This window comes from Vombatus ursinus, unplaced genomic scaffold (assembly GCF_900497805.2).
Source record: "Vombatus ursinus unplaced genomic scaffold, bare-nosed wombat genome assembly UNPS02010394.1, whole genome shotgun sequence".
Classification (NCBI taxonomy): domain Eukaryota; kingdom Metazoa; phylum Chordata; class Mammalia; order Diprotodontia; family Vombatidae; genus Vombatus; species Vombatus ursinus.
Genome location: NW_020950172.1, coordinates 2,005,286 through 2,030,864, shown reverse-complemented (window position 1 = coordinate 2,030,864; position 25,579 = coordinate 2,005,286). Strand labels below are relative to the sequence as shown.

The window sequence follows — 25,579 nt, the reverse complement described above, 5'->3', positions numbered from 1 at the left end:
GAGGACAACATTCACAGACTTTCTCCACTGAGCAGCAGTGAGGAAGGGGCCTGGAGACCCGTGAATGCCACTGAAACGTGAGCTCACGCCGTGGCCCAGCTGGACCAGGGCAGGGGCGATGCCCTAGGGACCACGAAGAAAAGGTGGCAATGCCTGGGCCCAAGCAGGAGAGAAAAGCCACCTGACTATTCACCATGACACCACTATCCAAAGTGGAGTGAGACCCTAAGGATACCAGGAGGTATGAGGGCCCAGTACGGGCCCCACAGGGAAGGAACGCAGGGACAAGAGGCACGCGCTTGGGGCACGAGTGATGGGCCACAGAAAGGCCCAGAGGACACCAGGCAGGAGTGGAGGCCGAGCCTCGGAACGAGAAGAGAGCCTGAACAGGGACAGGCACAGACGACGACATGGGCAAAGTCTGAGAGGCGGGGCAAGGCAGGCCAAGGTTGGGAAAGCAGCTCAAAGTCAGTTTTTGCTGGAACATGGAGTAGAAAAAAGGGAATCATGGGAAAGAAGGGGAGAGCCAGATGGTGAAGGGCCTGAAATACCTCGGGGCTCTGGTTTGTCCTAAGGGTAACAGGGAGCCATCAAATGCTTCTGAGGGGGGCAGTGACCCGGCCCACAATTTAGGCAGCTGTGTGGAGACTGTGAGCCCCAAGTCTGGTCTCAGAAAAACACAAGAGAGAGCGTGGAATTTGGCTCCCAAGAAAGCGAGGCTCAAGACACCAGCACTGGCGTGTCAGTTCCACCTGACAGACGGCCGGCCACCCCACTGGCAGAACTCATGTCTCCTGGCCTTTCAGTTATGACGGTTCCAGTGGCAATCTGGTGACAGCCTGAACTAGCAGCCATTTACTGACGGCCAGCAACACTCTATTCCCTGACTCTCTGGTCTAACCATACTTAGAACAATGGCCACTGGTGCCCCCAAAATGCATTTGGCGGGCCCTCTCCGGAAAAGAAGATGGCGCCCAACTCAGGAGTCTCTACAAAGCCAGCTACAAGGACACCACACATTCCTGAGAGAGAGGGAGCAGAATGGGAGAGGATGGAGCAAAGGGGCAGTGAGTGCCATTAAGTCAATGGGCCTGCACCAAAGTTCAGCAACAGAGACCCAGGAGCTCCATCTGAGAATGCAGTACTGGCTGCGCTAAACAGCCAAAGCTTCATTCAATACTGAGGCGGCTTCTTCATACTCCAGACAGGGAAGATCCCCTCGCCTCCTATCAGATCCCGACAGGGAGCCCCACAGCAGATGAGAACTTACCAAGATCCGTGTTGGGACCCGCCAGAAGCTGCCTAAATTTTTCTAGCCGATAGACCTCCCTCTCCGTCAAGGCCGGTGGGCCAAGTGCATTCTTATCGTCCGATCCATAGCCTAACGGGGCCGTGGAGGCGTAAGGGAGAGACTGGGAGCGCTGCAGATGGGTGGTGTCACTGAGGATTTCTGCAAGAGGGAAACAGAAAAGGCCAATTAGCACAGTTGGTGTCTCTGGCTGTCCCCCTCCAACCTGCTGCTAGCTCGCCAAAGTCACCAAGCACCCCCTCCCCACCCAGTAACTTAAGGTTACCACCCCCTCCCATTCACAGGTTCTTTCCCATTCTGCCTTTCTGAAGAGGAAAGAGAAGGTCATTTCGAGGGACACCACACCCAACAGAAGCCCCTCTCCCTGGGCTGTAAAAAAAAAGCGGTGCCTAGAAAAGCATGAGATGAACAGGGCATTCAGGAAATGGGGCTGCCATGCTACCAGGGCAGCCAGGCCACTGAGGAGAGCACACCTCGGTCACAGGGCACAGCATTTTCAGGAACAAGTTTAAGAAGGGGGAAGGTGGCGTGCTCCCCCAACATCCCCAGCAAGGACTGCATCCATAGACGGGTTTCACAAGAGCGTAAAGACTAAAGCCACAGCCAAAAGTTTCTGCCGCCCCTGGAGTCAGGGGATCGGAGGTAAAGCCCCAGGCCTGCTACTGTCGATGTGACCCTACACAAGGAACTTCTCTTCTCTAACATGGGCTGAAATCAAAGGTTGTTAACCTGGGGTCCACGGACACATTTCAGAGGCTGGATGAACAGGAATGGTTTTAAAAAAAAAAAAAAAGACAGCTTTATTTTTACCAGCCTCAAACTGAAGTTTAGCATTTTCTTCAATAATTTAAAAACTGGATCCTGGGAAGGGGTCCATCAGACTGCCAAAGGGTTGTGACACCCAACAGGTCGAGCCCAGCACGGGGTGGTCTCTATGGCCCCCTCCAACTCCGGCAGCTAAGGCAATGACATTTAATAGGGATAAACGAGAAGTTCTCAAAAGAGGAAAGAACCTACAAAAAGAGTGAGAAGGCGGCAGTCTGTGTGAAAGACCTAAGGCCTGTCATAGGTCAAAGGCTGAGCACGTGCCAGCCACTTAGTGTGGCTGCCCAGGAAGCCAATGCAACCAGAGGCGGCATTATCATGCCTGGGGAGGGAAGAGTCTCAGGACACGCTGCCCTGGTCAGCGCACAGCCGGAGCACTGTGTCCACCCAAGGCTCTCCATGTGGGGGCAGCTACAAAAACCCAATCAGAGGAAGGGAAGGAGGATCTAATGTCATGTCACAGAAAATACGGGTGAAGGCACTGCGGATGCCAAGTCTACAGAGAAGAAGAAAAGGCTGAAGAGAGCCGTGATGACCACATGTGCACAGCTGGGTGAAGGGCTGCTAAGCATAAGAGAAGAGAAAGGGGAGTGTCACGATGCTGGGCCCGGAGCTCAGCATAACAACAATCCTCTGCACTCACCCTCTGGCAAAGTCACATAATTATTGCCTTGCTTCGACCAGCACCCATGTTCCAGTCATGATGCCCTGCCATAAGCAAACTCGTCCCGCCGCTGCCGTCAGGGCTACAGCTCACTGTGCAGCCACAGGTGTAAGCATCAAGATCTCCCCACACCACCTCGGGTCCCCCCACTGGGGCAGGGGCCCAGCCCACGAGTCTCATCTGCCCCGGTGCTTATAAGCCGTTTCCCTCACTTTGAAACTAAACTTCTGTTTGATTCCTGACTCTCCAGTCCCTAGCCTGCTCTGCTCAGCTCCAGCCCTCCACAGGCTGGAGGCCGGTTGAATGGGATGGCCAGAAAGGCAGATTTCTGCCATTATAAGAAATAACTCCCTAATAACTCTAGCTGTCAAACAATGGTATGTCCTAGAAACACAAGGCTCCCGCTCATGAGGGTGTCTGAGCAAAAGCTGCACGACAACTTCTCAGGCCTTCTGCAAGGACACTCATGGCACAGGCAGAAGGCTAAACCAGATGACCTCCACAATCCCTTTGCACTCAAACACTTTCTAACTCATCACAGATCCAGCTACCATAAGCTGATAAACTGCGGAAAAAAGGGAGTCCAGGCACACTGAGCTGGCCGTTCAAAGGGGAGATGACAGAAGGTGGCCAAAGAAAATGAGGTTCAGCAAGGCCCAGAACAGCACATGAGAACATGACACCTCGCTCGCCCTGCCCAAAGTGCTGGAGCCAGAGATGCAGGGGAGGCCTTGGAGGACCTCTGGCCCAGGGAAAGGCAGCGATCACTTGGGAGATTCCCGAAGGACAAAGGTGTCCTGTCAGAGGCTGGAGCTCTATAATAGGGCTGGTGCTCTGGTGCCAAGAATGGGCTCACGGGGAAAGCCATCTCCTTTGAGAATCTTTGAATCTCAGAGCAATACTGTGAGGGAGGCAGGCAATGTCTAAATGTTCCCCACGCCAGAAACCTACAGACATCAGCGTGCTCAGCAGAGCCTGCAGGCAGCTGAAGAGCCAGAGTGCTTCAGTGACTTGCCCCGCTTGATGCTGGAACTAGAACGCAGGCCTCCAGATACTACACCCCCAGGCTCTCTGTCTGTATCTTTTACCCTACAAGGATGTAAAGGAAGAGGGGAAGGATAGCAAGGAGGTTTTGGACCTACATCATCCCTGCGGCCACGCTGACGAGCCCCATCGCCACCACCAATCACCACCACCATAACCACATTCCTACAAAGGGCTACAGGAGCTGCTTAAGCCCACTCTGCCAGGAAGGGCAGGAGCCAGCCCTAGAACCTCTGTGTCCTAAGTCACAGTCCCAGGCCCTTTCCATGCGAGTAGACCACCACAGAACAGGCTGCTTTTGGGGGGCTGGGAGGGCGCTTCCCAAGCTCATACTCCTACACTAATTTAAAGTTACAAAGTGAGAGTCACAACTTGAACCCAGGTCTTTCCTGACCCCAGCCTTGCCCTCTTTCCACTACACTACACTGCCCACTAAAATCAGCCACCTAAAAAAGGCCAGCAAATTCAAAATCTGAAACCACATCATTGCATTTCACCTCATTTCCTTAAGACAAAAATTAAGTTTCCAGTGAAAAGATGAACTCCAGACAAGTGATGGGGACAACAGGCTCTGCCGAACACGCTGCCATCCATACGTTTCTGACAGCACACTGACAATCAGGCTGCTCATTTCCACATACTGAACTCATTAGATTCAAAATATGGACTGAAAAAACCCAACGACATAAACCCTGAGGCTTTGGAGGAGGAGGCGTACTCTGGCCCCTGGGCAGACTGTGCCCCACTTAAGCCTTCAGAGCAGGGAGGGGAAGCACCTTCCTCATTTCTCATCCCCACCACCCCCAGGCAGGCTTGCTCCTTGGCCAGAAGGGAGACTCCAGGGTTACCAAAGAAGAGGGCTCCCAATCTCTTAATCCCTCCCATCCTGCTTTAGCTCAGGGTGCTGCCTTGGGGCTGGGGCCAAGGAAAGAATGCAAGTGGAGATGGGAGGGCAGAAGATAGAGAGTGAGAATATTTGTGATCCTTTGTTTTTTCCCACCAACCTATCTTAGCATCTGGACAACACAAATTAATTCTGCATCACAAGGAGAATGACAAGCAGGACAAAGAGACCCCCTCTACTTCCTGTAATCTAACCAGGATGCTATATGGCTCCTTAACCTGCACAGATGACCTCGATCTCATCTGATTACAACTTCGCCCACTTTCTGCTTTTGTCTCCCTTTAGACAGTGGGGGCCACCAGGACACCACAAACTGAACGGCAAGACTCTCATTTCCTTGACGTGAGAAAATGGAGTGCCTTATTCATGGAATAGCCAGGAGGGCAGTGTCACTGGATCTAAGATACATATATGTGTGTACATACGCATATATACATATACGTATGTACACACATATACACATATGTACTATACACACATGCACGCGCGCGCGCACACACACACACACACACACGAGGACCAGACAGGGAGGAAGGACAGCGAATGTAAAACAAAGGATTTTATATTTGATCTTGTAGACAATCACTAGAGTACGATGATGGGGGTGGGGGTAAGATGGTCAGACCCGCACCTAACAAAGGTCAATTTGACAACTGAATGGCGCACAGGCTGGAGTGGGGGGAGACTTGAGACAGGCAGACTCCCCAGCAGCAACTGCCATAGTCCCGGCAATCAGGGCCTGCTCCCCGGTGGGGACCATGTCAGAGAAGAGATGGGGGCACGTTAGAGAAAAGCTGAAAAGGTAAAGTCAACAGGCCTTGGCAAGAGTCTGGATATGGGGGGAACAGAGAATAAGGAGTCCAGGAAGACTCCTGGGTTGTGAGTCTGGGTGAGTAGGAAGATGGTGTTGTTCCCAACAGAAATGGGGAGGGAAGATTTAGGAGGAAAGAGAATGAGTTCAGTTTTGGACATGCTGGGTTTAAAACGTCTATGAAACACGCAGTTTGAGATGTCCAATGGGCCTTCAGAGATATGTGAATGAAGGTCAGGGGAAAAGTTAGGGCTGGAAAAGTGGATTTGAGAATCATCAACACAGAGACGGTAATTAAATCCATGGGAGCTGAGGAGATGACCAAGTGAAGTGGTATGAAGGGAGAACGGGGCCCAGGACAGAGCCCTGAAGGACACAGCCCTGAAGGACACAGCCCTGAAGGACACTCTGATTAGAGGGGATAATCTGGATGAGGATCCAGCAAAGGAGACTGAGAAGGAGGAGTGAGAGATGCAGGAGGAGAAATGGAAGAGAGTGATGGCCCAAAATTCCAGAGAACAGAGAATCAACGAGGAAAGAGCGAGCAGCCGTTTTCAAAGGCGGCTGAGAGGTCAAGGAGAACGAGGACTGAGAAAAGGCCATTGGACTGAGCGACTAAGAGATCGTTTGTAACTTTGGAGACAGCAGTTTCAGTGGAACGATAATGTCAGAAGGCAGACTGTAAGGGGTGTGAGAGGAGAGATATGGAGGCCCCCATTGGAGATGGCCTTCTCAAGGAGCTCGGCCACACAGGGCAGAAGAGATATGGGACAACAGTAAGCAGGGATGGAAGGGTCAAGTGAGGGCTTCTGAGGATGGAAGAGGTGTGGGCAAGTTTCTGGGCAATAGAGAAGGAGCCAGTAGGTGGGAAGAGATCGAAGACAGGGAGTAGCTATGATAGAGGACACAATCAGCTGGAGAAGGGGTGGGATGGGTTTACCGCCTCTGCAGGTTTGCCTTGGCAATGAGAAGGGCCAACTCTTCGCATAAGACGAGTGAAGGAGGAGGTGGTGGCAGAAGACACCTGAGCAACAGATGAGGAAGAAGGGAGAAGAGGGGGCTCACAGCAAAGGGCCTCCCTCTGCTCTGCAAAAGGGTGAATTGCTAAGGCAGGTGGACCCTTATCCCTGTCCCTGCCTGGCGGCAGTGAGGTCCTAGTGGAGGCTGTGGAATATTAATTTGCAGTGGACCCAGTCAGCACAGTTTCACGATTTTCTCCACCTTCATTCAAAAGCAATCAATCAAAGAACAAACATCTGTTAAGCACTGACTATGGGCCAGGGACTGAGCTAAATGCCAGAGATAGAGACCCAAGTGATCCAGTCCCTGCCCTCGGGGAGCTAACATTCTAAGGGGGAGAGGGAGATGATATGAATGTACATCAGCACATACAAAATACAAGGTTGTCTAGAGAAGGAAGGAGGCAGGGACAAGCAGCTAGGGGAAAGGCTTCACGTCCCAAGTGGTACCTGAGCTGAGCCTGGAGGAAATTCAAGTCCAGCAGGCCACGGTGAGAGGGGAGAGCCTTCCAAGCATAAGAGAGCCAGTCCTGAGGCATGAAGATGGAAGGTGGAGGGTCCTGGGGGAGCCACGGCGAGCGGCCAATGTGGCTGGACAGCAGAATTCGAGGACGGTGATGTATAGGAAGACTGGAAAGGGTAAGTCGGGCTCAGGTGTGAAGGACCTTCAATGCCACACAGGCCAGCACATCCTTGGTCCTAGATGTAACAAGGAGCCCCGAGGCTGACTGAGCAGGGGGGCTGGCATGGTCAGACGTGAGTTTTAAGTAGCCAGGAGGAGGATGGAAGCTGGGAAGCCAGTTAGGAGGCCGGATCAAGAGCGAGGGAGCCGGACGATCACGGCCTAACCTCGGGCTGCAGCTGAACAGCCCAAGGGGAGAGCCCAGGAGAAGCTGGGAGCTGGTCTCCATCAGCACCAGAACGTGCTGATGTAAGTGCTGCGCCTCACTCCTTGTCGGGGTACCGAGCCTGGCACTCAGCAAGCGCTAAACAAAGGTCATCATGGAAACAGATTCCTCCCACCAGGCTTCGAACCGCGGGCGGTGCCGGCTGCCTGCTGGCCTCCCCTCAAGCCACACCCACAGGCAAACCGGCCACCAGCCACTCCTTCTCTAGGTCCAGTGTTTCCACTTGGTCACCACGCTTGGTTTTCTTCAGGACAAAAGGAAGCAGACTCCCAACCCAACCTACCAAAATGCAGATCCAGTTCATGGCTTCCCACTGTGCCCAGGCAAGGGCTCTGGCACTAGCAGGGTTGTCTGCGATGGCAGGCTCGGACGGGACCCTCGAGGCCACCCAGAGATCCAGGTCACCAGAGGGGGTCAGGGATGCCACTGCCCCTGCCTCTGCAAGCACTCGAGTGGTGCCTGTCCATGCTGGAAGCCCAGGCCTCATGCCCAGGCCTCCTAGGCACATCCCAGCTCCACCCACAGTGACGCTGGCCGGGAAGAAGGGCCGGCAGCCACTTCTGTGAGCACACACAAGAGGACGGCACGTGGGGCAGCACAGGGCACATGCTCTAAGAACTGAGCAGATGCCACACGCACCAGAAAAAGCCCAATCTGCCTCGCCTTACAGGAACTCAAGTACTTAAAAACCCTGCCCCGATGAAGGGTGAAAGGCCAGCTTCAGTGTGGAGATTCAACAAGCCATGTGACACCCAGCATGCTCACATGAGATCTGTAACAACTCAAAAGTCAGACACAGACAATCTCATCAGAAGCGGAGGAAAGATGGGGCGACGCCTTTAATTGCCCTCTGACTCCTCCCCCTCCTTCTCTTCAGCTCCTGAGTCAGCCCAAGCCAGGGGCGTTCCTGCGTCCTCTGCCCCCGTCACACCCACTGGGAGACAGGAGTCAGTCGGTCAAGTGGAGCTGCCCAAGCACTCACTACTTGGAAGCTGGGCACCAGGTGCTACAGACAGAAGAAAGGCAAAAACATGGACATGGGCAACTTAGAGGTGCCCAGGAAGACGGGGGCGGGGAGCTGAAACCCATGGGCCTGGGGGAGGGGAGCCAGGAGACGCAGGCTTGGAGCCCTGCTCACACACTTACTACAGGGGTGACCCTGAGGAAGTCTCTTCCCCTCTCTGAGACTCAGGCTGCCCTGCCTGCCAAACGCAGACAGTTATCTTTGCAGCACCGATCTCAAACGACAAGTATTTATTAAGCACCCACTGTGTGTGCCAGGCACACAGACAGGCAGTATGCAAAGAGTCATACCAGCCGAGTGACCACGGGTGAGTCTCTGAACCTCTCATTCTCTAAGACGATGATGAGCAGCAGAGAAGGTTCCCTAGGCCAGTGAATTCTAGGTTCCAGGTCCGTGCTAGGTTCTGGGGATACCTGGGTACCCCGTAGCTGGAGGAGGGAGCCCGTAACCTTGAAAGCTGTACAGAAAAAGGAGAGGCTGTTCTTGTTCCCAGGGAGAGAATGAGAAGGAAAGGCAAGGCCTATGCCGGGCCGAGAGCAGCAGGCACCGGCCTGACCACCCTGCCAGCCAACAGCAGAGCCAGGATCAGAATGGCCGCCGACCGCCTCCCACCCTCCATTCCTCCGGGCCCAGCAGCACCGGCAGCATCATCTGCTGTCAGCCTGATCTGATCTCTTCACACATGACATCTCGGAGGGCTGATGAAACTCTAATGAGGGTGAATTAGGGGAGGGATTGGAGGGGCAGACAGAAATGGCCAAAGTCCCCAGGACCTGTTGGACTCTGGGAGGGACAGTCAGACATGGACTTTGTCAAGTAGCCAGAAAGCAGCTGCAACCACAGGGCCAAGAGGACGACCGTGCCTTACCTGGGCCCCGCACACAGAGCTAAGAACGTGAGGGCAGGGCACAGATTTCAACCTGAGGCCAGGAAACACTTCGTAAAAAGGACTTTGGGCGTCCCAAAGGGAAAGGGGCTGCCTCGGGAAGCCGTGAGGGAAGTTTCCAGCACAGCCTGGGTGGCCCCCAGCCAGGCCTACGGCAGTAGAGACAAGCTCACCTCAGGCTCCATGGGGAACGCGCCCCTCTGGGCTCAAAGGACAGGATCTTCCCCCACGTGGACATAGGCGTCTAATAACCCCGCACAGCCACTGAAAGTACCCTTGGCTGTCACCGTCACTAAAAATGGCACCTCCTCAACATGGACTTCTGGGACTTAAGAGGAAGAGAAAAAAGGGAGGGACAAAGAAAAGAAGGGTGGAAGGGAGAGGCAAGCGGATGGAGGGACAGACGGAAGAAGGATGGGGAGGGGGAGGGAGAAGGGAAGAGAGGAAACAAAGCATGGGGGGAGGGAGGGAAGACAGAAGAGGAGAAGATGGAAAAAGGGATGGAGGGACACTGGGAGGGAGCGAGTGTCCTTATCGTCCCCACAAGGCTCAGACAGCCCCATGCCCTAATGGGATGCCCAAGAAAGGGCCCAGAGGAGAGGGCCCGAGGCCCCAAGAAACAATGTACCCTGCCAATCTCTGCCCCATGGCCCTACCAAGAGGCCCAGGGCATTTCCTGGGCCGGCAGGAAGATGCCCAACCTGTTACCTGCAGAATGGGACGTGTGACTCTCACTGACAGACTTCACCAGCCTGCTGTCAGTGCCCGTCACCGAGGGCAGGTCGGAGAAATGCTCGGCCCGCTCGCCGTCACCGCAGACGTGCTCCTGCGGCACCCGGTGCTGCTCCTGGCGCCGGCTGTGGTTCTGGATGACCTGGTTGGCCGTCTCCATGACCACCTCCGTGTTCAGGCTCTCGGCCGCCATGGCCAGGAGCTCATCCTCATCCTCCCCCACGTCCCACGCATCACTCGTGTTGCTCTCAAATTCCTGGAAAGTGCTGACTTTCTTGGGTTTCACTGGGGTGGTTGGTGTCTTGGGGACCGTCTTAATCAACCTGCAAACAAAACTGGGTGTTTTTATTCCTAATAGTCCCCCAAGAGGAACACTCAAGGAGAAAGAGCAGAGCAGAGCAGCCAGGAGGCAGAAACGCACACAGACACAGACACAGACACACACACACACACACACACACACACACACACACACACGCACGCACGCACGTGCACACACGCATTTTCAGACCTCAGTCCATCCCAACACAGGAATAATAAGGAAGTAATATCTTCCCCGAATGTTTGAGTGACTTAGCCCTGGGAAGGGAGGAAAGAAAACCCAGGGGCAGAGCCACTGAGCAAGCCCTGAGGAGGTCTCCACAGGCACCCAGGGACAGCAGACTTAATACACCAATGATACCCAAATCTCTTCCATCCCATTCTCCCATCCTGGACTTCTGGCCATGCTAACAATAAGAGGGAAATACTCTGCCATGGGATCCCACAGTACCAGAGTTCACGAGCTCACAGACTCACAGTTTTATCAGGGAGTGTACACAGGAGTCCGTCTACAGCCTAGCTGCCTACGGGGCTGGCCCTTACCATGGGACAGGCTTAGGATGGAGTTAGGGTTTGCTTTCACCCAGCTTCTACCTCCTCTCTTTCAGATTTCCAAGAAGGGGTGAGATCACACAAGGACACAACAAAAGGAAAGAGAACCACAGTGAGGCGAGCAAGGGGCTCCCCTGAGATACCGGGCCCTGAACAACTGAGAGTCAACGGTGGCTAAAGAAAAGAACGCTCAAGGCGTTGGGGACTAAGGAGCCAGACTCCCCCCTCTGCCCCTTGTATCTCCAGGCCCCATGCCCTCTTCCCACCTTCCCTAAGCCCAGCCCTGGGCCCATTCTAGAAGAGAAGTCCTGGAGGGACTCCATCGCATGCAGGCTGCTCCCATCTGGCCTTTGGCAAAGTGCGCCAAGCAGGACGGGGTGGCCCCATCCCCCTTTCCAAACAAATACTTGAGGACAAGCTTTCAGGGGTGACGTGTGACTTACGTGCCATGTACTAATGGGTCAAAAGGAGGGTGCTGGGCTCCATACACATGCTGGATACTATTTGAAAAGAAAAAGAAAAGGAAATTAATCTCTAACTTAACCTTTTGTCCTATTTATTAAATGAAGAAAAAACAAGATGTTAGCTGCTGCTACACCGGGCCCAGACAACCTCCATCACCAACCACGCATGGCTACAGAATAACCTGACAAAAAAAGGGAAAAAAGGATGAACGACAAAGCCCAAGAAGCAATGACTGAGACCTGTCTGCATGAGGACTGAAAAATGAAACGGGATCAATAGTATCAGGACTGTCAGGCCCAGAGCTTACCACTAACTGCACACGATGACAGAAGCCCAAGCATCCAAGATGGCGCCCAGAGGATGGGTGCAGAACACTTGAGCCCAAAGCACAGTTCCTACAGTAAATGAACATTAAGCAGCTAAGCTGAAACACAGACCTCATTTCCCAGAATCTCAGAGTTATGTGGGCCCTCAGAGGCCAGGTAGGCCAGGCCAGACTGAACAGAAATGTCCTCTATGATACACGAGCTATCTCAGCCTCAGTTTCTTCATCTGTACTAAAAGAGGTTGGAAGTGATGGCGCCTAAGGCCTATGACCCTGGGATCCCTGACAAGCCGTCACCCAGCCTCGCTCTTCTTGTGCATATTTTGTACAATAACACACCAGAGCTTTTACTCCTCCAATGTCCGATGTCCTTCCCAGAGATCATTCCAAACTTTTTCTTCTCTCCTCAAACTCCCTAACACATCCCCTCCCCTGCTACCACAGCTGAGAATTTCACCAAATACTTCCCTGAAAAAGCTGAGGCTGTCCATCACAAGCTCCCCCCCTCTCCCCCTCTACACTTCTAATCACCTCAACTTCATCCACCATCAGGTCTCAGAGGAAGAGGGCGTCCTTCTCCCCACCAAGAGCTACCCCTCTCTCCGCCGGGGCCCTCGATCCCAGCCCCTCCCATCTCCTCAAGGAGCCTGCCCTTCCCCCATCTCTCCTTCCCTTATCCACTGGCTCCTTCTCTACCACTTACAAACTTGCCCAACCCATCTGGAAAGCAAAACAAACCTTTCACCTGCTCTTACCGTCCCTGCACCTCTAGTCTCTCCCACAGTCAAACGCCTAGAAAAAGCTGTCTACACTGCACCGCCCCTGTGGTTTTCATCTTCTGCTCACTCCTCAGGCCCATACAAGCTGGCTTCCAGCTCTAGCATTGACTGAAACCGGCCTCGCCAAAGTAGCCAATGACCAGAAGGCACAGTTTGCCGCATTACCGACGCTCGCTTGCAACCTCATGACCAGCACCCAATGATTCTGCCCCGCACTGAGAGGAGAGTGAGGTCGATACTTGCCGAGGTAGTGACTGGCGGGGTTTATGCCGTGGGACTGTACTTCTCTCTTTAGGGCAGCGGGGAGGTGGAAACAGTGACTGTGATGCCAAAAGACAAGACAAGAGAGAAACCACCACCCGTGAACCGTAAGAGAAGCATGGAGACGAGAGCAGGAGAAAGTTCAGAAGGGACACAGACAAGAGGTCAGCGTGGGAGTCGCCAGGCTCAATGTAACCGATAACAAGCAAACAAGGCGCGTGCAACACGTGGCCAGAGTTCCCCGTACAAACCTGGTTTTTTGTTCTTGCTATATGGAAACGTTCGTGTAAGTTCAGGTTTGTTACATTCATAATAATAAGAAAGAAAATTACCTTAACATCCCCCCCAACAAAACTCCCCCTTATAACAAATAAGTATAGATAAGTAAAACCAACCAAACACTGCTCATGTTGGAAAAGGTATGTCCCATTCTGCACCTACAGCCCACCACCTCTTTGCCATGAGGCAGGACTACCAAGAGTCTCCGAGCCGTCAAGGCCGGCGGCCTTTTCTCGCTCTTGGTCCCACGTGACTTCCTTGCAGCGTGACGCTGCTGACCACTCCCTCCTCCGGCCAGGGTTTCTCTCCTCTCTGTACCGCTTAGTCTGCTCGCTGGACCTGTCCAACCTTCCCCTCTGTCCTCTTTCCTCTTTCTCTTCTCTCCCTCTGTGTCACTTGATAAGCTCGCACAGATGTGCAGACAACTCCCAATCCATGCATCCATCACTGCTGTCTCCTCCCGTGTCACCACCTGTGGACTGCATATCCCCAACTGGAGGCCCGGGAGTCATCTCAAACCCAACGCATACAAAACACACAGGTCATCTTCCTCCCCTCCCCCAAGTGTTCCCTGTCTCTTGAGGGTACCAGCATCCCTCTAGTTACCAAGTTTCCGTCATCCTCAGCGCCTTCCTTTCCCTCACCCCCTACGTTCACCCAGCTGCAAAATCCTGTCCATTTCACCTCCACAAAGTATTCTCTGCCCACACCGAGGCCGAGGCCCATGGCCCCCCCTCCCAGTTAAGGCCCTCATCACTTCCACCAGCAGCCTCCTTACGTGGGCATTGGATATTGTGTTTAATTTACTTCTGTGGGCACATGTTGTTCCAAACTACTCAAGAGAACAGAAGCTCCTTGAGGGCAGGTATGGCTTTATCTGTGTCTCTGTTCACCTTTGCATCCCCAACACTCGATATACACTTGCAGAATGAAGGAATGAAGACTCAAGTGGAAGCAGCCAGCTCAAGACGCAAAACCAGGGTTCACGAAGGTGGCGCGGTGGAAAGCGCACAGGCCCTGAAGCCAGGAGGACCTGAGTTCAAATCCAGTTTCAGACACATAATATTCACTAGCTGTGTGACCCTAGGCAAGTCACTTAACCCCAACTGCCTCACCAAAAAGAAAAAAAAAGGAAGGCAGGCCCAAGTCTACAGACATGGCGGCACGGGCACAGAAGCGACCCACGGCTCCTCAGATGAAGGCAAGAGCCAAAGACCAAGAACTAAGGCCTGGAGAATGGCTAGAGTCAAGAGAACAGTAGGGAGGAGAGGAACCTCAAAGAGGGTGCAGAAGGGGGATGTTCCGAGAAAGAGGACACAGGAACATTTGCCGGAGGCGCGAGAACGTCCAGGAGGAGGATGGGGAGGGGGCCGTGGGAGTGGGCAACACAGAAGTCACTGGTGCCACCACTCCCCGGCCTGGTTGCCCTCCCCCCAAAGCGTGATCTGTACACCAGTTAACGAACCTCATTCCTCAACCTCCAATCAGCACGGCAGACCTCTGAGCAAAGCACCCAGAAAAACTGTCTCTGAGAAGAATGAGACGATGGTGAAGGGTGGGGGTGGGGGAAGCGCAAGCATGAAAACAGAAACGAGGGCAGCAGCAATTTGCTGGGGAGCATAAAATAAATAACAAATCCTATTACCACATTTACAATTAAATGTGTTCCCGTATTTCAGACAGCGAGCCAGCCAGGCAGATCAGACAGTCGGCTTTGGGGGGAGCTCACCAACCTTCCTTCTCTGCGCGCGCCCGCCGGAGTTATTACCCCGGGCACCCTTTGAGTTCAACACTGGCTTCCGACAGACACTGAAGGTGAACTCGATCTGCCATCAGGCTAATTCTCTCTCAGAGTCAACAAGTTCTGAAGATTTATAAACTACATTCTGGGGAGATACGTCTTCTAAGGAAATTCACTTTAAAGGGCTTCAGAGAAACTGTAAGAAAACCCATTTTTCTGATGGTAAACAATTCCACAGTGCCCTCTCAGCCCAGAATTTGGCGATCAGATCTACCCCAGAGACAGGAAGTAGCAGCCGGGATAGAAGAGGTAGAACATAAGCCGTGATAAGCCTCACACGCATTGTCACAGGATCATGGGATTGCCCGAGAGATCAGCCTTCTCTCTCATTTAGGAGATCACACAGATACTCAGTGGTGGAGCTGGGACGGGAACTCAGGTCCTCGACCTTGGGTCATTATCAATCTTTAATTATGAATTTCCTTTTTTTTCCCTGCCAAGACTACACACCCCCTGAGGGCTTATCCTCCCATTCTTGGAACCTCTCTTGCTGATTTGAATGCTTCATTTCAACAACTCCCGGGATCCTGGTGAGCAGTCGTGGCCCCCTCTCCGAAGCCCTCCGGGGTCCAGGGGCCCAGCTGCTCTCGGGGCAGCCCGCTCCACCCCTGCTCAGCTGTGCGGACTCCAGAAGCCGCCCTCTTCCAGTGACTCCCGCAGGCCTCCTCCCTCTGCCATGGCACAGGCCTACGGCCTTCTCCAGGATGACCATCACGCTTCCTCCGGTGTACCCCCCAACAAGCTGTCCAGTCCCCGCCCTGTTCTCTCCTGCTCACTCCTCTTGGTCAACACGGCTCCGGTGGAATGGTGGCCAGAACCACAGGCAACACCCAGGAGCTGCTGCACTCCCCCACGACCCAAACCTGCAGGAACCAAGAGGCGGCTTTCCCCACTTTCCTCTGCTCCTGTGCATTACAAAGCAGATAAATGATTGGCTGTGCAAGTGCAAGGGCACGGCAGCCTTGATTTCCAAGAGAATGAATTCCCTAATTTCCAGTCCCTCTGTTTTTCTTAAAAAGGCGCTGGCCTCCTTCAGCTCCCGATGCCCCCTTCTCTGCCTGAGGCCAGAATGCTCTCCCACAGGCTGTTTAGTTCAGGCACAAATCGCTCTGCCACCTCCACTGACTGGCTTTAGGCCAGCAAATTAACAGAAGGCAGAGATTAACTCCTAAAGCATAAAACAAAAACAGGGGCTGCCACTGGAAAAACATTTTATAGAGGCATTAAAGCCTTCAATGAAACCACGACAGCGCTTAAACAAGAAAAATGCCCCGAATCCCTAATTAGCAAAGACGCGTGCATCATCTCATTTCCTAAAGGCTCCCGTGAAGTAGGAACCGAGCTGGGCACCAGTTCAAGGCAGAAGTGGCATCATCCCTCCCCGCCCAAACATAGCCAAATTCTTGCTTTTCTTGGCCGAGGGGGAGAACAAGGGCCAGAGTCTGCAATGGTGGCTTGTGACTTCATTCGAGTATGTGTGTGCCTACTGTGCGCAGAACTCCATTCTAAAGGCTGGAGGCACTCAACATTTTAAAGGAGACATCATTTCTTCCTGCCCTATCCAGACCTCTGCTGATCTACCGGCCTCAGGTGGGGCTGAAAACTATTATGGAATGGTAATGAGCTGGGAGCCAGGAGCTCTCTTCCACTGGACTCTTCACAATCTCATCTTAGACTGAAGCCAACTTGGAGCACTTTCCCCCCTCCCTACCTTTGCCTTTGCACTGGCAGACCCCCATGCCTGCAGTCCTGTGGCCCCTCCCCTCTACTCTGTAGCTGCGCTGGCTCCCACCTTCTGCTGGATGTGGATGCCTGGCCCTTGGCTACCCTTCACCACGCCTGCCTTCCTCTCTCCCAGTGACTCCATCTGCAGAGAACACATTTATACCTGCTTAATCACATGTTTCCTCCTCCATTAGAAATGAAATACCTTAGAAATCTATTCTGCCCTACAGGAAAATAGAAGAGGAAGGGGATAAGAGAAGGGGGAGGGGGGAGATGGGAGGGTAGATTAGGAGAAGGGCTATTCAGAATGCACGCCATCTTGGGGTGGGGGGAGGGACGAGATGGGGAGAAAATTTGGAACTCAAAATCTTGTGGAAGTGAATGCTGGAAACTAAAAATAAATAAATTAATAAAATCTGAAAAAGAAAAAAAATTAAATACCTTGAGGACGGGGACTTCTTACCTCTCCTTGTGGCCAGAGCCCCCAGGGACAGACACTGTCATTGTTTCAAAGGGCATAACAAAGAAAGTGGGGAGAATCTGGGAGTTTTGAAGGGACCTCATCTCCTAACAGAACAGGTAGAGACCCAACAACGTATTTTCCCAAGAACAAACAGGCCTTCGGTCAACGAGACTAATATTGTTTCAAAAACAAAACCAAAAAAAAAAAAACTGGTCTGGAGGGACATCAGGAAAAACTCGCCCCATTCCTTCCCCACCTGCCAAGGTCAAAGGTGTCAGGGACATCTGGCTGTCTGCCTCCCAGCCAAGGACTCAGTTAAGGGTCAGCAGCGCGTCCAGAAGGGAGTAATTAAACTTCATCTGAACAAAACGAAGAACTGGAACAGCAGCGTGTTATTTTTTGCTCTGTCTGGCTAGAATGGAGAGGAAAGGCAGCTGATTGTCAATCACCCCACTCCAAACTAGAACCCACAAAGCAGTGGTAACCAGCAAGCCACCGCATCCTCAGCAACGAGACCAGCTGAGAGGACAGAGTGGACAGTGTCACAGGAAAGGAGGTGGGTCTGGAGACAGAGGACCCAGGTTCAAATCCCAACTCTTCCAATCCCACCCGGATGAGCTCACTTGTCTAGGCCTCAGCTCCCCCAGTGAAAGAACATGGACCAGGTGCAGTACTAGGAGAGAGGCTTAGGCTGTGTGATTCCCGGGGTTACTATGGGCCAGACCAAGCCCTGGGGTTACAATGGAAGGCAAAAAACAAAGTCCTTTCCCTACATGAGCTCCCAGTCTGGGGTGGGGCGGGACTAGAGATCATCTCTGAGGGAAGGCAAAAGCAGTGAGGAGGCCTGGGAAAGTGGCCCTCCCTGTACAGGGCAGAATGAGCTGAGTCTCAAAGGGAGCCAGGAAGCCCAGAAGACAAGATGAGGAGGAAGAGAAATCCAGGCATGGGAGATGGACGGATAGCGAAAAGACACCAAGCTGGGAGGTGGAGGATTACATGCAAGGAACAGCAGAGAGGCTGGTGTCACCGGACCAAAGAGAACGTGGTGGGCGGCTGAGTAAAACAACTGAGAAGGCAGGAAGGAGCCCACTTACAAACTGCTGCAAACAGAGGCCTCCCTATTTGATCCTGAAGGAGCCGTAGAGGTTACGGAGTAGGGGGTGACATGGTCAGACCCGCTGCATGAAGGATGGTCTGGAGTGGGGAGAGACTAGAGGCAGGGGAACTAATCTGAACTCAGCTGCCAAATGACCTCCAAGTGCAAACTCACGACTGGGAGCCCCTTGGAATAGCAGAAAGACCAGAGACTCAGAGTCAAAAGATCTGCCTTGAGCTCAGGAAATCTCAGCCACCAGGAGAGAGGAGAAACACTTCTGGCTCTGACACTCTGTGCTTCCAGATGAAGTCTAGACTGACCTCCTGATATATAAAAGGAACAAACCAGACCTTTGTCCCCCAGGAATGTAGTGAACACAGCGATGCCATCAAGCTCCTGGTCTGGACTACCAGTGGTGCCCCAGAGTCTGGTCCTGCGGTCTTCAGACAGACCTCCATGCTCCCTCCCCCACTCCCCAGGGCAGGGAAGGGTTTGTTTTGGGGGTTTCGAGCCCCAATGCCCAGCACAGTGTCTGCCTCTGGCAAACAGTAGCTTAATAAATGCAGGGTGAACTCAGTGAGTGGGAGCAGGACCCATGGAGATGCCAACGGGCATTAAACTTGCCCCTGCTGGGCCCACGGGAGCAGATAACCTGTGAGTTTTTGTGATCTCAGGAATTTGGGCTGAATTTCTCTGGAAATCCCCAATAGCCAGGAAATGCATTCAAACAGAAGAAAAGCAAGAAAAAGCAAGGCCAAAGGTTAAGGCTGGTCCTTGGGGCAGCAGAGGCCCGAGACGGATGCCACAAAGGAAAAAGACCAAATGGCATCCCCCTTTAGACCGTCAGCGTGCCCAACGAGTCACGGGTGGATCCTCAGAGAAGCAGCCTGACTGGTTAGTGAAGGAAGCCTGGGATCAAAGGCCTTATTCCTGGACATGGGACACAACCCTCAACTCACTTTGCCACTGGCACAGCCAGCCTGGTCTTGGGTTTAGATCCAAATCTGCCCAACACCAGCCCACAACCTCAATCCAATCCAATGTGAATTCAGTGCCAGCAAGGTGCAAAGCCCCGTGCACCGTGGTGGGGATATGATTACCCAGTCACTGCCTGGGAGGACATCACTCACCCAGGGAAGCACAATTCAAGGCAGAAGGAGACAGAGGAAAGAGGTCTGAGGTACCACGGCGTGCACTGTAACCAACAAGCCTCTGGAAAGGGGGGGAGGAGGGGACGCTGGGTCCATAGTGCCGAGGATACAAACCCAGAAGCCCAACCAGCCCTTGCCCTAGCACCACTTAGCAGAGCCCAGACCTCCACTGGGCCAGGAACACTCCCGAGAGGAAACTCCCAGAACAACCAAGCACTGAGCCCAAAGGGCCACACAAAGCCCGCTGAGGCCCCACTGCGGGCCAATGCCCTCCTCCCGTCTTCCACGCTATCCCGGGTTCCCCCACATCACTCAGGCATCTGCCTCTCCTTCACACCTGGCTCCCAGGGGGCTCCCTGCCAAGGTAAAATCCTCAATGTGTTCTCTTGATCCTATCCCCAACAACTTCTCGAGCAAACTGCCCCCACCGGCCTCTTCACTCTCACCAACCCTGGCCACCGCCTCCCTCCTGCTGCCAACAGACGCCTTGAAAACCCCATTTTACCCCCTATCTCCCAAGCTGTGGTCCTGGATCTCTCCTGCCCATCTAGTCAAACTCCTCGAGAAATCCGCTTGGACTCAGGACCTCCACTGTGCCATCTCTCAGTCGATTCTAAAACCCTCTGCATTTGGCTTCCAGCTCATTCTTCTACTGAAACCAGGGGCCAGTGGCCTTTTCTCAGTGCGCGTGCTTCTGGACTTGGCAGCACTTGACCCTCGGGATCATGCTTCTCCTCCGGGACAGTCTCTCCTCTCCAGGTTCTCTCCTCCTCCTCCATCTCCTTCGCTGCGTCTTCAGCCAGGTCCTGCCCCCCAACCAGAGGCGGCCCCCTCCATTGGCCCCCTGGGTGATCTCATCAGCTCCCAACCCAATACCCCGTCTCCTGCCTGGCTTCCTTTGGGCTCTGCCCCATTTCCCTGGCTTCCTTCATGACTCAGCTCATGTCCCACCTTCTGCAGGAAGTCCTTCCAGGTCCCCTTACCTGCCAGGGCCTTCCTTTCTCAGATTGGCTTCCATCCTCCCGAATCTAACCTTGATCTAGCGAGGCACTGACATGTCGCCTCCCCCATTCCAATGGAAGCTCAATGAGGGTGGGGGGACTGCTTCTGCCTTTCTATGTAACCTCAGTACAATGCTGGGCACGCAGACATTGTCTAATAAATGCCTGTTGAGAGCCTGCTGTTCAACTGTACAAGAACATTTAAATCAGCAAACGTAAAATAAACGTGAGGTCCATCTGGGCAGAGCACCAGCAGCTCAGGGACCCCCAAAGTGCGCCTAAAGGAGAAGGCCTTTGGAGTGAGCTCCGATGGCCATTCTAGGAGGTCAGGCACGGCAAGCAGGCTGTTCAGAGGTACACAGACCGGGGACGTATAGGAGGCAGAACAGGAAGGCCAGCTTGGCCAGACCACGAAGGCTCGGCTTCTGTCCTCAGCGGCGCGGCAAGGGAGAGGACGAGCCCCTCGACTCAGCGTGCGGGGGACGCCCCTGAACGAGGAGTCCCCCGACGAGGCTTCCTCACCCAACTCCAGATGCCCACGCTCGCCAGCACCCTCACGCCGACTCGAGTCTTCTTCTCTTCTTGCTGGCAGCGCCCCCGCTCTCTGAGGACTCTCCCCCTCCAGGCACTGCCTTCACACTCCCGAGGCCTCCACTCTAACCCCCCTCCTACACACGCACACCAGAACAACCTGTGATCATTCTCCAAAACTGTCCTTTACCGATGGGGCAGAGGCAGGATGTCATTAAGGTCAAGCTACTGCCAGAGGAATGACCAAGTGGTGGAAGGTGCGTGCACCTCAAGACACGAAGCACTCCCCTGCACCCAAATACTGGTGAAGCAACGCACAGAGTGCCTGGCCTGGAGTCAGGAAGACTAGAGTTCAAATCCCACCTCGGACACTATGTGACCCTGAGCGAGTCACTTTAAGTCTCTCAGTTTCCTCATCTGTAAAATGGGAACAATAACAAGGCCTACCTCCCACGACTGTGGTGAAGATGAGATGTGTGTAACGTACTTGGCAAACCTTCAAGCGCTCTCACACACACACACACACACACACACACACACAATCTGCCATTAAGTTACACTGAGGATTCCATTAGTTTGCATTGGATGTCATTAAGGTCAATTAGGCAGCTAGCATTTATTAAACACCTACTATGTGCCAGGCACTGGCTAAGCACTAAGGCCAGCCCCTGCCCTCCAGGAGCTCCCAGTCGAGCAGGGGAGACAACATGCAAACAGAACGCAGGCAGGAGAAGCTAGAGACGACTGACCAGAAGAAGGCACTTCCTGCAGAAGGAGGGACATGAGCTGAGCCATGAAGGAAGCCAGGGAAATGGGGCAGAGGTGAGGAGGCAGAGCACGCAGAAAGCCGGGCCGGAGAGGGGGCGTCAGGGGGCCAGCGGGGCTGCTCTGGGGAGTCTGTGGAGGCAAGTAAAGGGCAAGAGGAGAGGGCTGATGGTGCCGCACTGGAGAGACGGAGGGGGTGCAGGATGAGCTCGGTTTGGGGTACGTCAGCTGGGACTGTAGCTTAGCAGAGACTAGGGCTGGCGAGAGATGCGGGAGTCAAAGGTCTCAAGATGATCAAGGGAGATCACTGGAGAGGGAGAAGAGCCCAGGGGGACGGCCAAGGCTGGGGGCAGGACCTGAGGAGGGACAGCACTCCAGACACGAAAAACCAGAGGACATGCCTGGAGGCGGGGGATGGCGGGGCTTGTCCGTGGGCCAGTCAGACGCGAGTATCACCAGACCGAGGAGCACTCGTCCTGGAGTAAAGCAGAAGAGGACGGGGGGCTTTGAATGCTAAACAGAGGATCTCAATTTCAGTGTAAAGGCAATAGGGAGCCACTACAGTTGCATGCCTGGCTTTCCGAGCCGGTCAGACCTTTGCTTTCGGAATAGCGACTTGACAGCAGAGCAGACGATGGACTTGAGTGGGGAAGGAGCAGGGAGGCCGGCCAGAAGCTACAGTCACCCGTGTCCGGCCAAGCCAGGCAGAAGCCAGGGCACGCCACCGTTACCTAAAGCTGCTCAGGCCGCCCCAGACAACCCATCACGGCCTCCTGCCACATCACGGGCCTCCCCAGACGCCACGCTCTGGCAGAGCTGATCAGCAACCACCTGAGAACCCCTCGGCACGCTCCCGCCCCCCTCCCTGGGCCCCCCCCCCCCACTATCCTCACCTGGCTCAGCTTGGCTCAGCCGCCCTCTCCCAGAGGCCTCCATCGTCCCAAGCACCATGTCAAAGCTCTCCTCTGCCTCCATCACGCCCAGACCCTCAGCTTGGCTCCCCGAGATAAGGAAATGTCTCATTCCTGCATCTTTGCACTTCTGGTGCCCAGGCCACCACGGCAGTCCCCACCACTGCCCAGGCATCTCTGCCCTGACAACGATGAGGGGGAACCCCTGCGGCCCAGCGGGGCAAGTGCTTATGAAGCACGTCTGACAGACAAGGCTGGTGCAAGGGACGGGGGACGGGAGGCGGGACGCGCGCTGCTGCAAGGCCCCCCCGAAAGCACAGAGGGCTCAGGAGAAGCGAGGCACCCACACTGGGCTTGAGCAAACAGCCAGATAGCCACTTGGGAACGTCCTCCCGTGGACAGAGGACTCCAGGCTTCCCATCATACCCATTGTACAGAAGTCCCCTGACTTCCTGAGGGCTCTGGCAGAGGCAGGATGTCATTAAGGTCAAGCCAGGCTTGACCCCAAGTCCTTTGGACCCACGAGGAACTAGGGAAGGAGGCGTGGAAGTGGCTGAGATCAACGTGGGGAAGGGAGAGGAAGAGGCCTAAGGGAGGCCCCAGGAGCCGCCCTCTACCCCTCTCGAGCACCCTGGGAGACACCAAAGTAGGACAGGCCTCCGCAGGCCGGGTCAGTCCTCACAGCTGCCCAGGGGCACCCAGTCAGCAACAACCACTGAGGCCAGGAAGCGCAGGGCCCTCCCAAGTCCGGCCCACCCAGCAGCACCCAAGTCAGCAACAGGAAGGCAGCCTACGGGGCAGGTCACATGCCACCCCAGGAGCCTAGCAGGAAACTTCAGTCCCCTGGGGCCACACCCTGCTGAGCTGCCCAGGGGTCAGGAAGGAAGGTGTGGGTGCCCGCGGGACCCCCCCAGGGTCTGGCCCAGATGCCTCCTGCCCCACTGTCTAACTTCCTGCTGCGTCTTCACCAGCCCCCCCTAAAGGTCAGGGTACCAGTCCTGACTTGGGACACTCGTGAGCTGTGTCAACACGGGAGCAAGTCATGGAATGACCCTGTGCCTCAGTTTGCTCATCTGAAGAACGGGAGCAATGATGCACTTCCTCCTTCATTCCATACTGTAGCTGGCACAGAGGATGAAAGTGAGTTCTTAGGAGAGAGGCAGGGCAGCTCGGTGGAAAGAGCTGGAGAAGGGGAAACTGAGGCCCAGGGAGGTCAGCACCCTAGGGAAGTATAGCCCCCCCAAGTTACAGAGGAGGAAACTGAGGCACAGGGAGGTCAGAACCCTAGGGAAGTAGAGCCCCCCCCAAGTTACAGAGAAGGAAACTGAGGCACAGGGAGGTCAGGACCCTAGGAAAGTGTAGTCCCCCCCATAAGAACGGCCCTCATGAGCAGGGAATGTCACCACCCTCAAGTTACAAAGGGAAAAACTGAAGCACAGGGAGGTCAGGACCCTAAGGAAGTAGAGCCCCCCCCCAAGTTACAGAGAAGGAAACTGAGGCCCAGGGAGGTCAGCATCCTAGGGAAGGGCCTCCAGGAGCAGGAAATGTCACCCCCTCAGCTACAAAAGGGGAAACTGAGGCCCAGGGAGGTCACGACCCTGGGGAAGTGTAGCCCTCCCAAGTTACAGAGAAGGAAACTGAGGCCCAGGGAGGTCAGCAACCTAGGGAAGGGCCCCCATGAGCAGGGAATATCAATCCCCCCAAGTTACAAAGGCAGAAACTGAGGCACAGGGAGGTCAGGATCCTAGGGAAGTGTATCCCCCCCCCCCAGTTGGCGGGGGGAGAAACTGAGGCCCAGAGAGGTCAGCACCCTAGGGAAGGGCCCCCATTAGACCGGAATGTCAGCCCCCCCAGCTTCAAAAGGGGAAACTGAGGCTCGCAGGGTGCAGGGCCGTGCCAGGGTGACCGGCTTCGGCTCCTCTGCCCCGATGACCTCCCCGCCAAGTCGGAGTTTTCTTACTCTTTGCGCGGAGGAGGAAACTGAGGCTGAGCGAGGCAGGGGTGGGGGCAGGGCTTGGACCCGGTCTCTTTCCGCCCTCGGCCTACTCCTCTTCTGAGCCTCAGTTTTCTCCTCTGTAAAATGGGTTCGAGCAGCCCCAGCCGGCAGGGGCGTTCAGGGCGGCCCCACACTGACCCCTGACCCCTGACCCCTCGCCCCCGGCGCCCCGCCCACCTTCCCGGGAGCCTGTGGCTGCTCCGCTTCCAGAACTGCCTCCGCGCCCCGTCGCTGGCCATGGTCCCTCCGCATCCCTCAGGCGGCCCGACGACGCGTCCCGGATGCGGCCGGGCCCGATGCCGGAGCTGCCCTCCCTGGCCGGACGCCGCCGCCGCCGCCGCCGCCGCCGCCGCCGCCCCCGAAGCCTCGAATCCCCTCCGAGCCCGGCGCCCAGCGGCGCTTCCGCCTCCAGCAGGAAGTTTGGCTCTCGAGACCGGAAGTCCCGCCCCTGCTCCCCTCCCTCCGCCTCCGTGCGTGAGTGGGCGTGGCCTCACGTGAGGCGCAGGCGTCTACGTCATATAAAAGGGGCCGCCGGGCGCGCAGGCGCTCAGTGGGAGCTGCGGGAGCGGGCCAGGAGGCGGACGCGGAGGAGGTGACGAGGCAGGAGGAGGCGACGTTGTTTGGCGGGAGGCCTCGGCCGGGGGCTGGGCCGGGGAGCCGGGCCGACGAGGGGACGAGGACGGCAGAGAGAGGCCAGGGACGGAGGGTTCGAGGAAAGGCCCCGCTGCAGAGGGGGAAACTGAGGCCCGGAGGAGACTGGAAGTGGCGGGGCAGGAATCTGGCCCCGGGGCTGCTCCCGCGGGGGGCCCGGGCTCCTTCGGGCTGGAGATCCACGTGCCTCGGACGGGCTCGCCTACGCGGGCGGGGGGCGGGGGGCGGGGGGCGGGGGGCGGAGCGCAGCCCCGGGCATTGCCTTGGCCTCGCTCTGCCTCGGTTTCTCCAAACCGTGAAATGTGTTAGTAGCGGCACCTGCCTCCCAGGCTTGTGTGAGGATCGAAGTCAGGCGGATGCCTCGTAGGGCAGGGCCTGCA

General features: G+C 55.1%; 1 protein-coding gene across 1 annotated transcript in view; it reads right to left on the bottom strand.

Moving 5' to 3' along the window:
• The window catches only part of TBC1D22A (TBC1 domain family member 22A), a 306,894-nt gene extending 282,072 nt beyond the window's left edge, over nt 1-24,822 (bottom strand). The window contains exons 1-4 of the mRNA XM_027854296.1: nt 24,726-24,822; nt 11,443-11,499; nt 10,103-10,449; nt 1,271-1,450 (exon numbers count right to left, since the gene is read on the bottom strand). Of these exons, the coding sequence (XP_027710097.1) occupies nt 1,271-1,450; nt 10,103-10,449; nt 11,443-11,499; nt 24,726-24,787 (646 nt within the window). The 5' untranslated portion in view covers nt 24,788-24,822. The remainder of the gene's footprint in view (nt 1-1,270; nt 1,451-10,102; nt 10,450-11,442; nt 11,500-24,725) is intronic.
• Between the last annotated feature and the right edge of the window lie 757 nt (nt 24,823-25,579).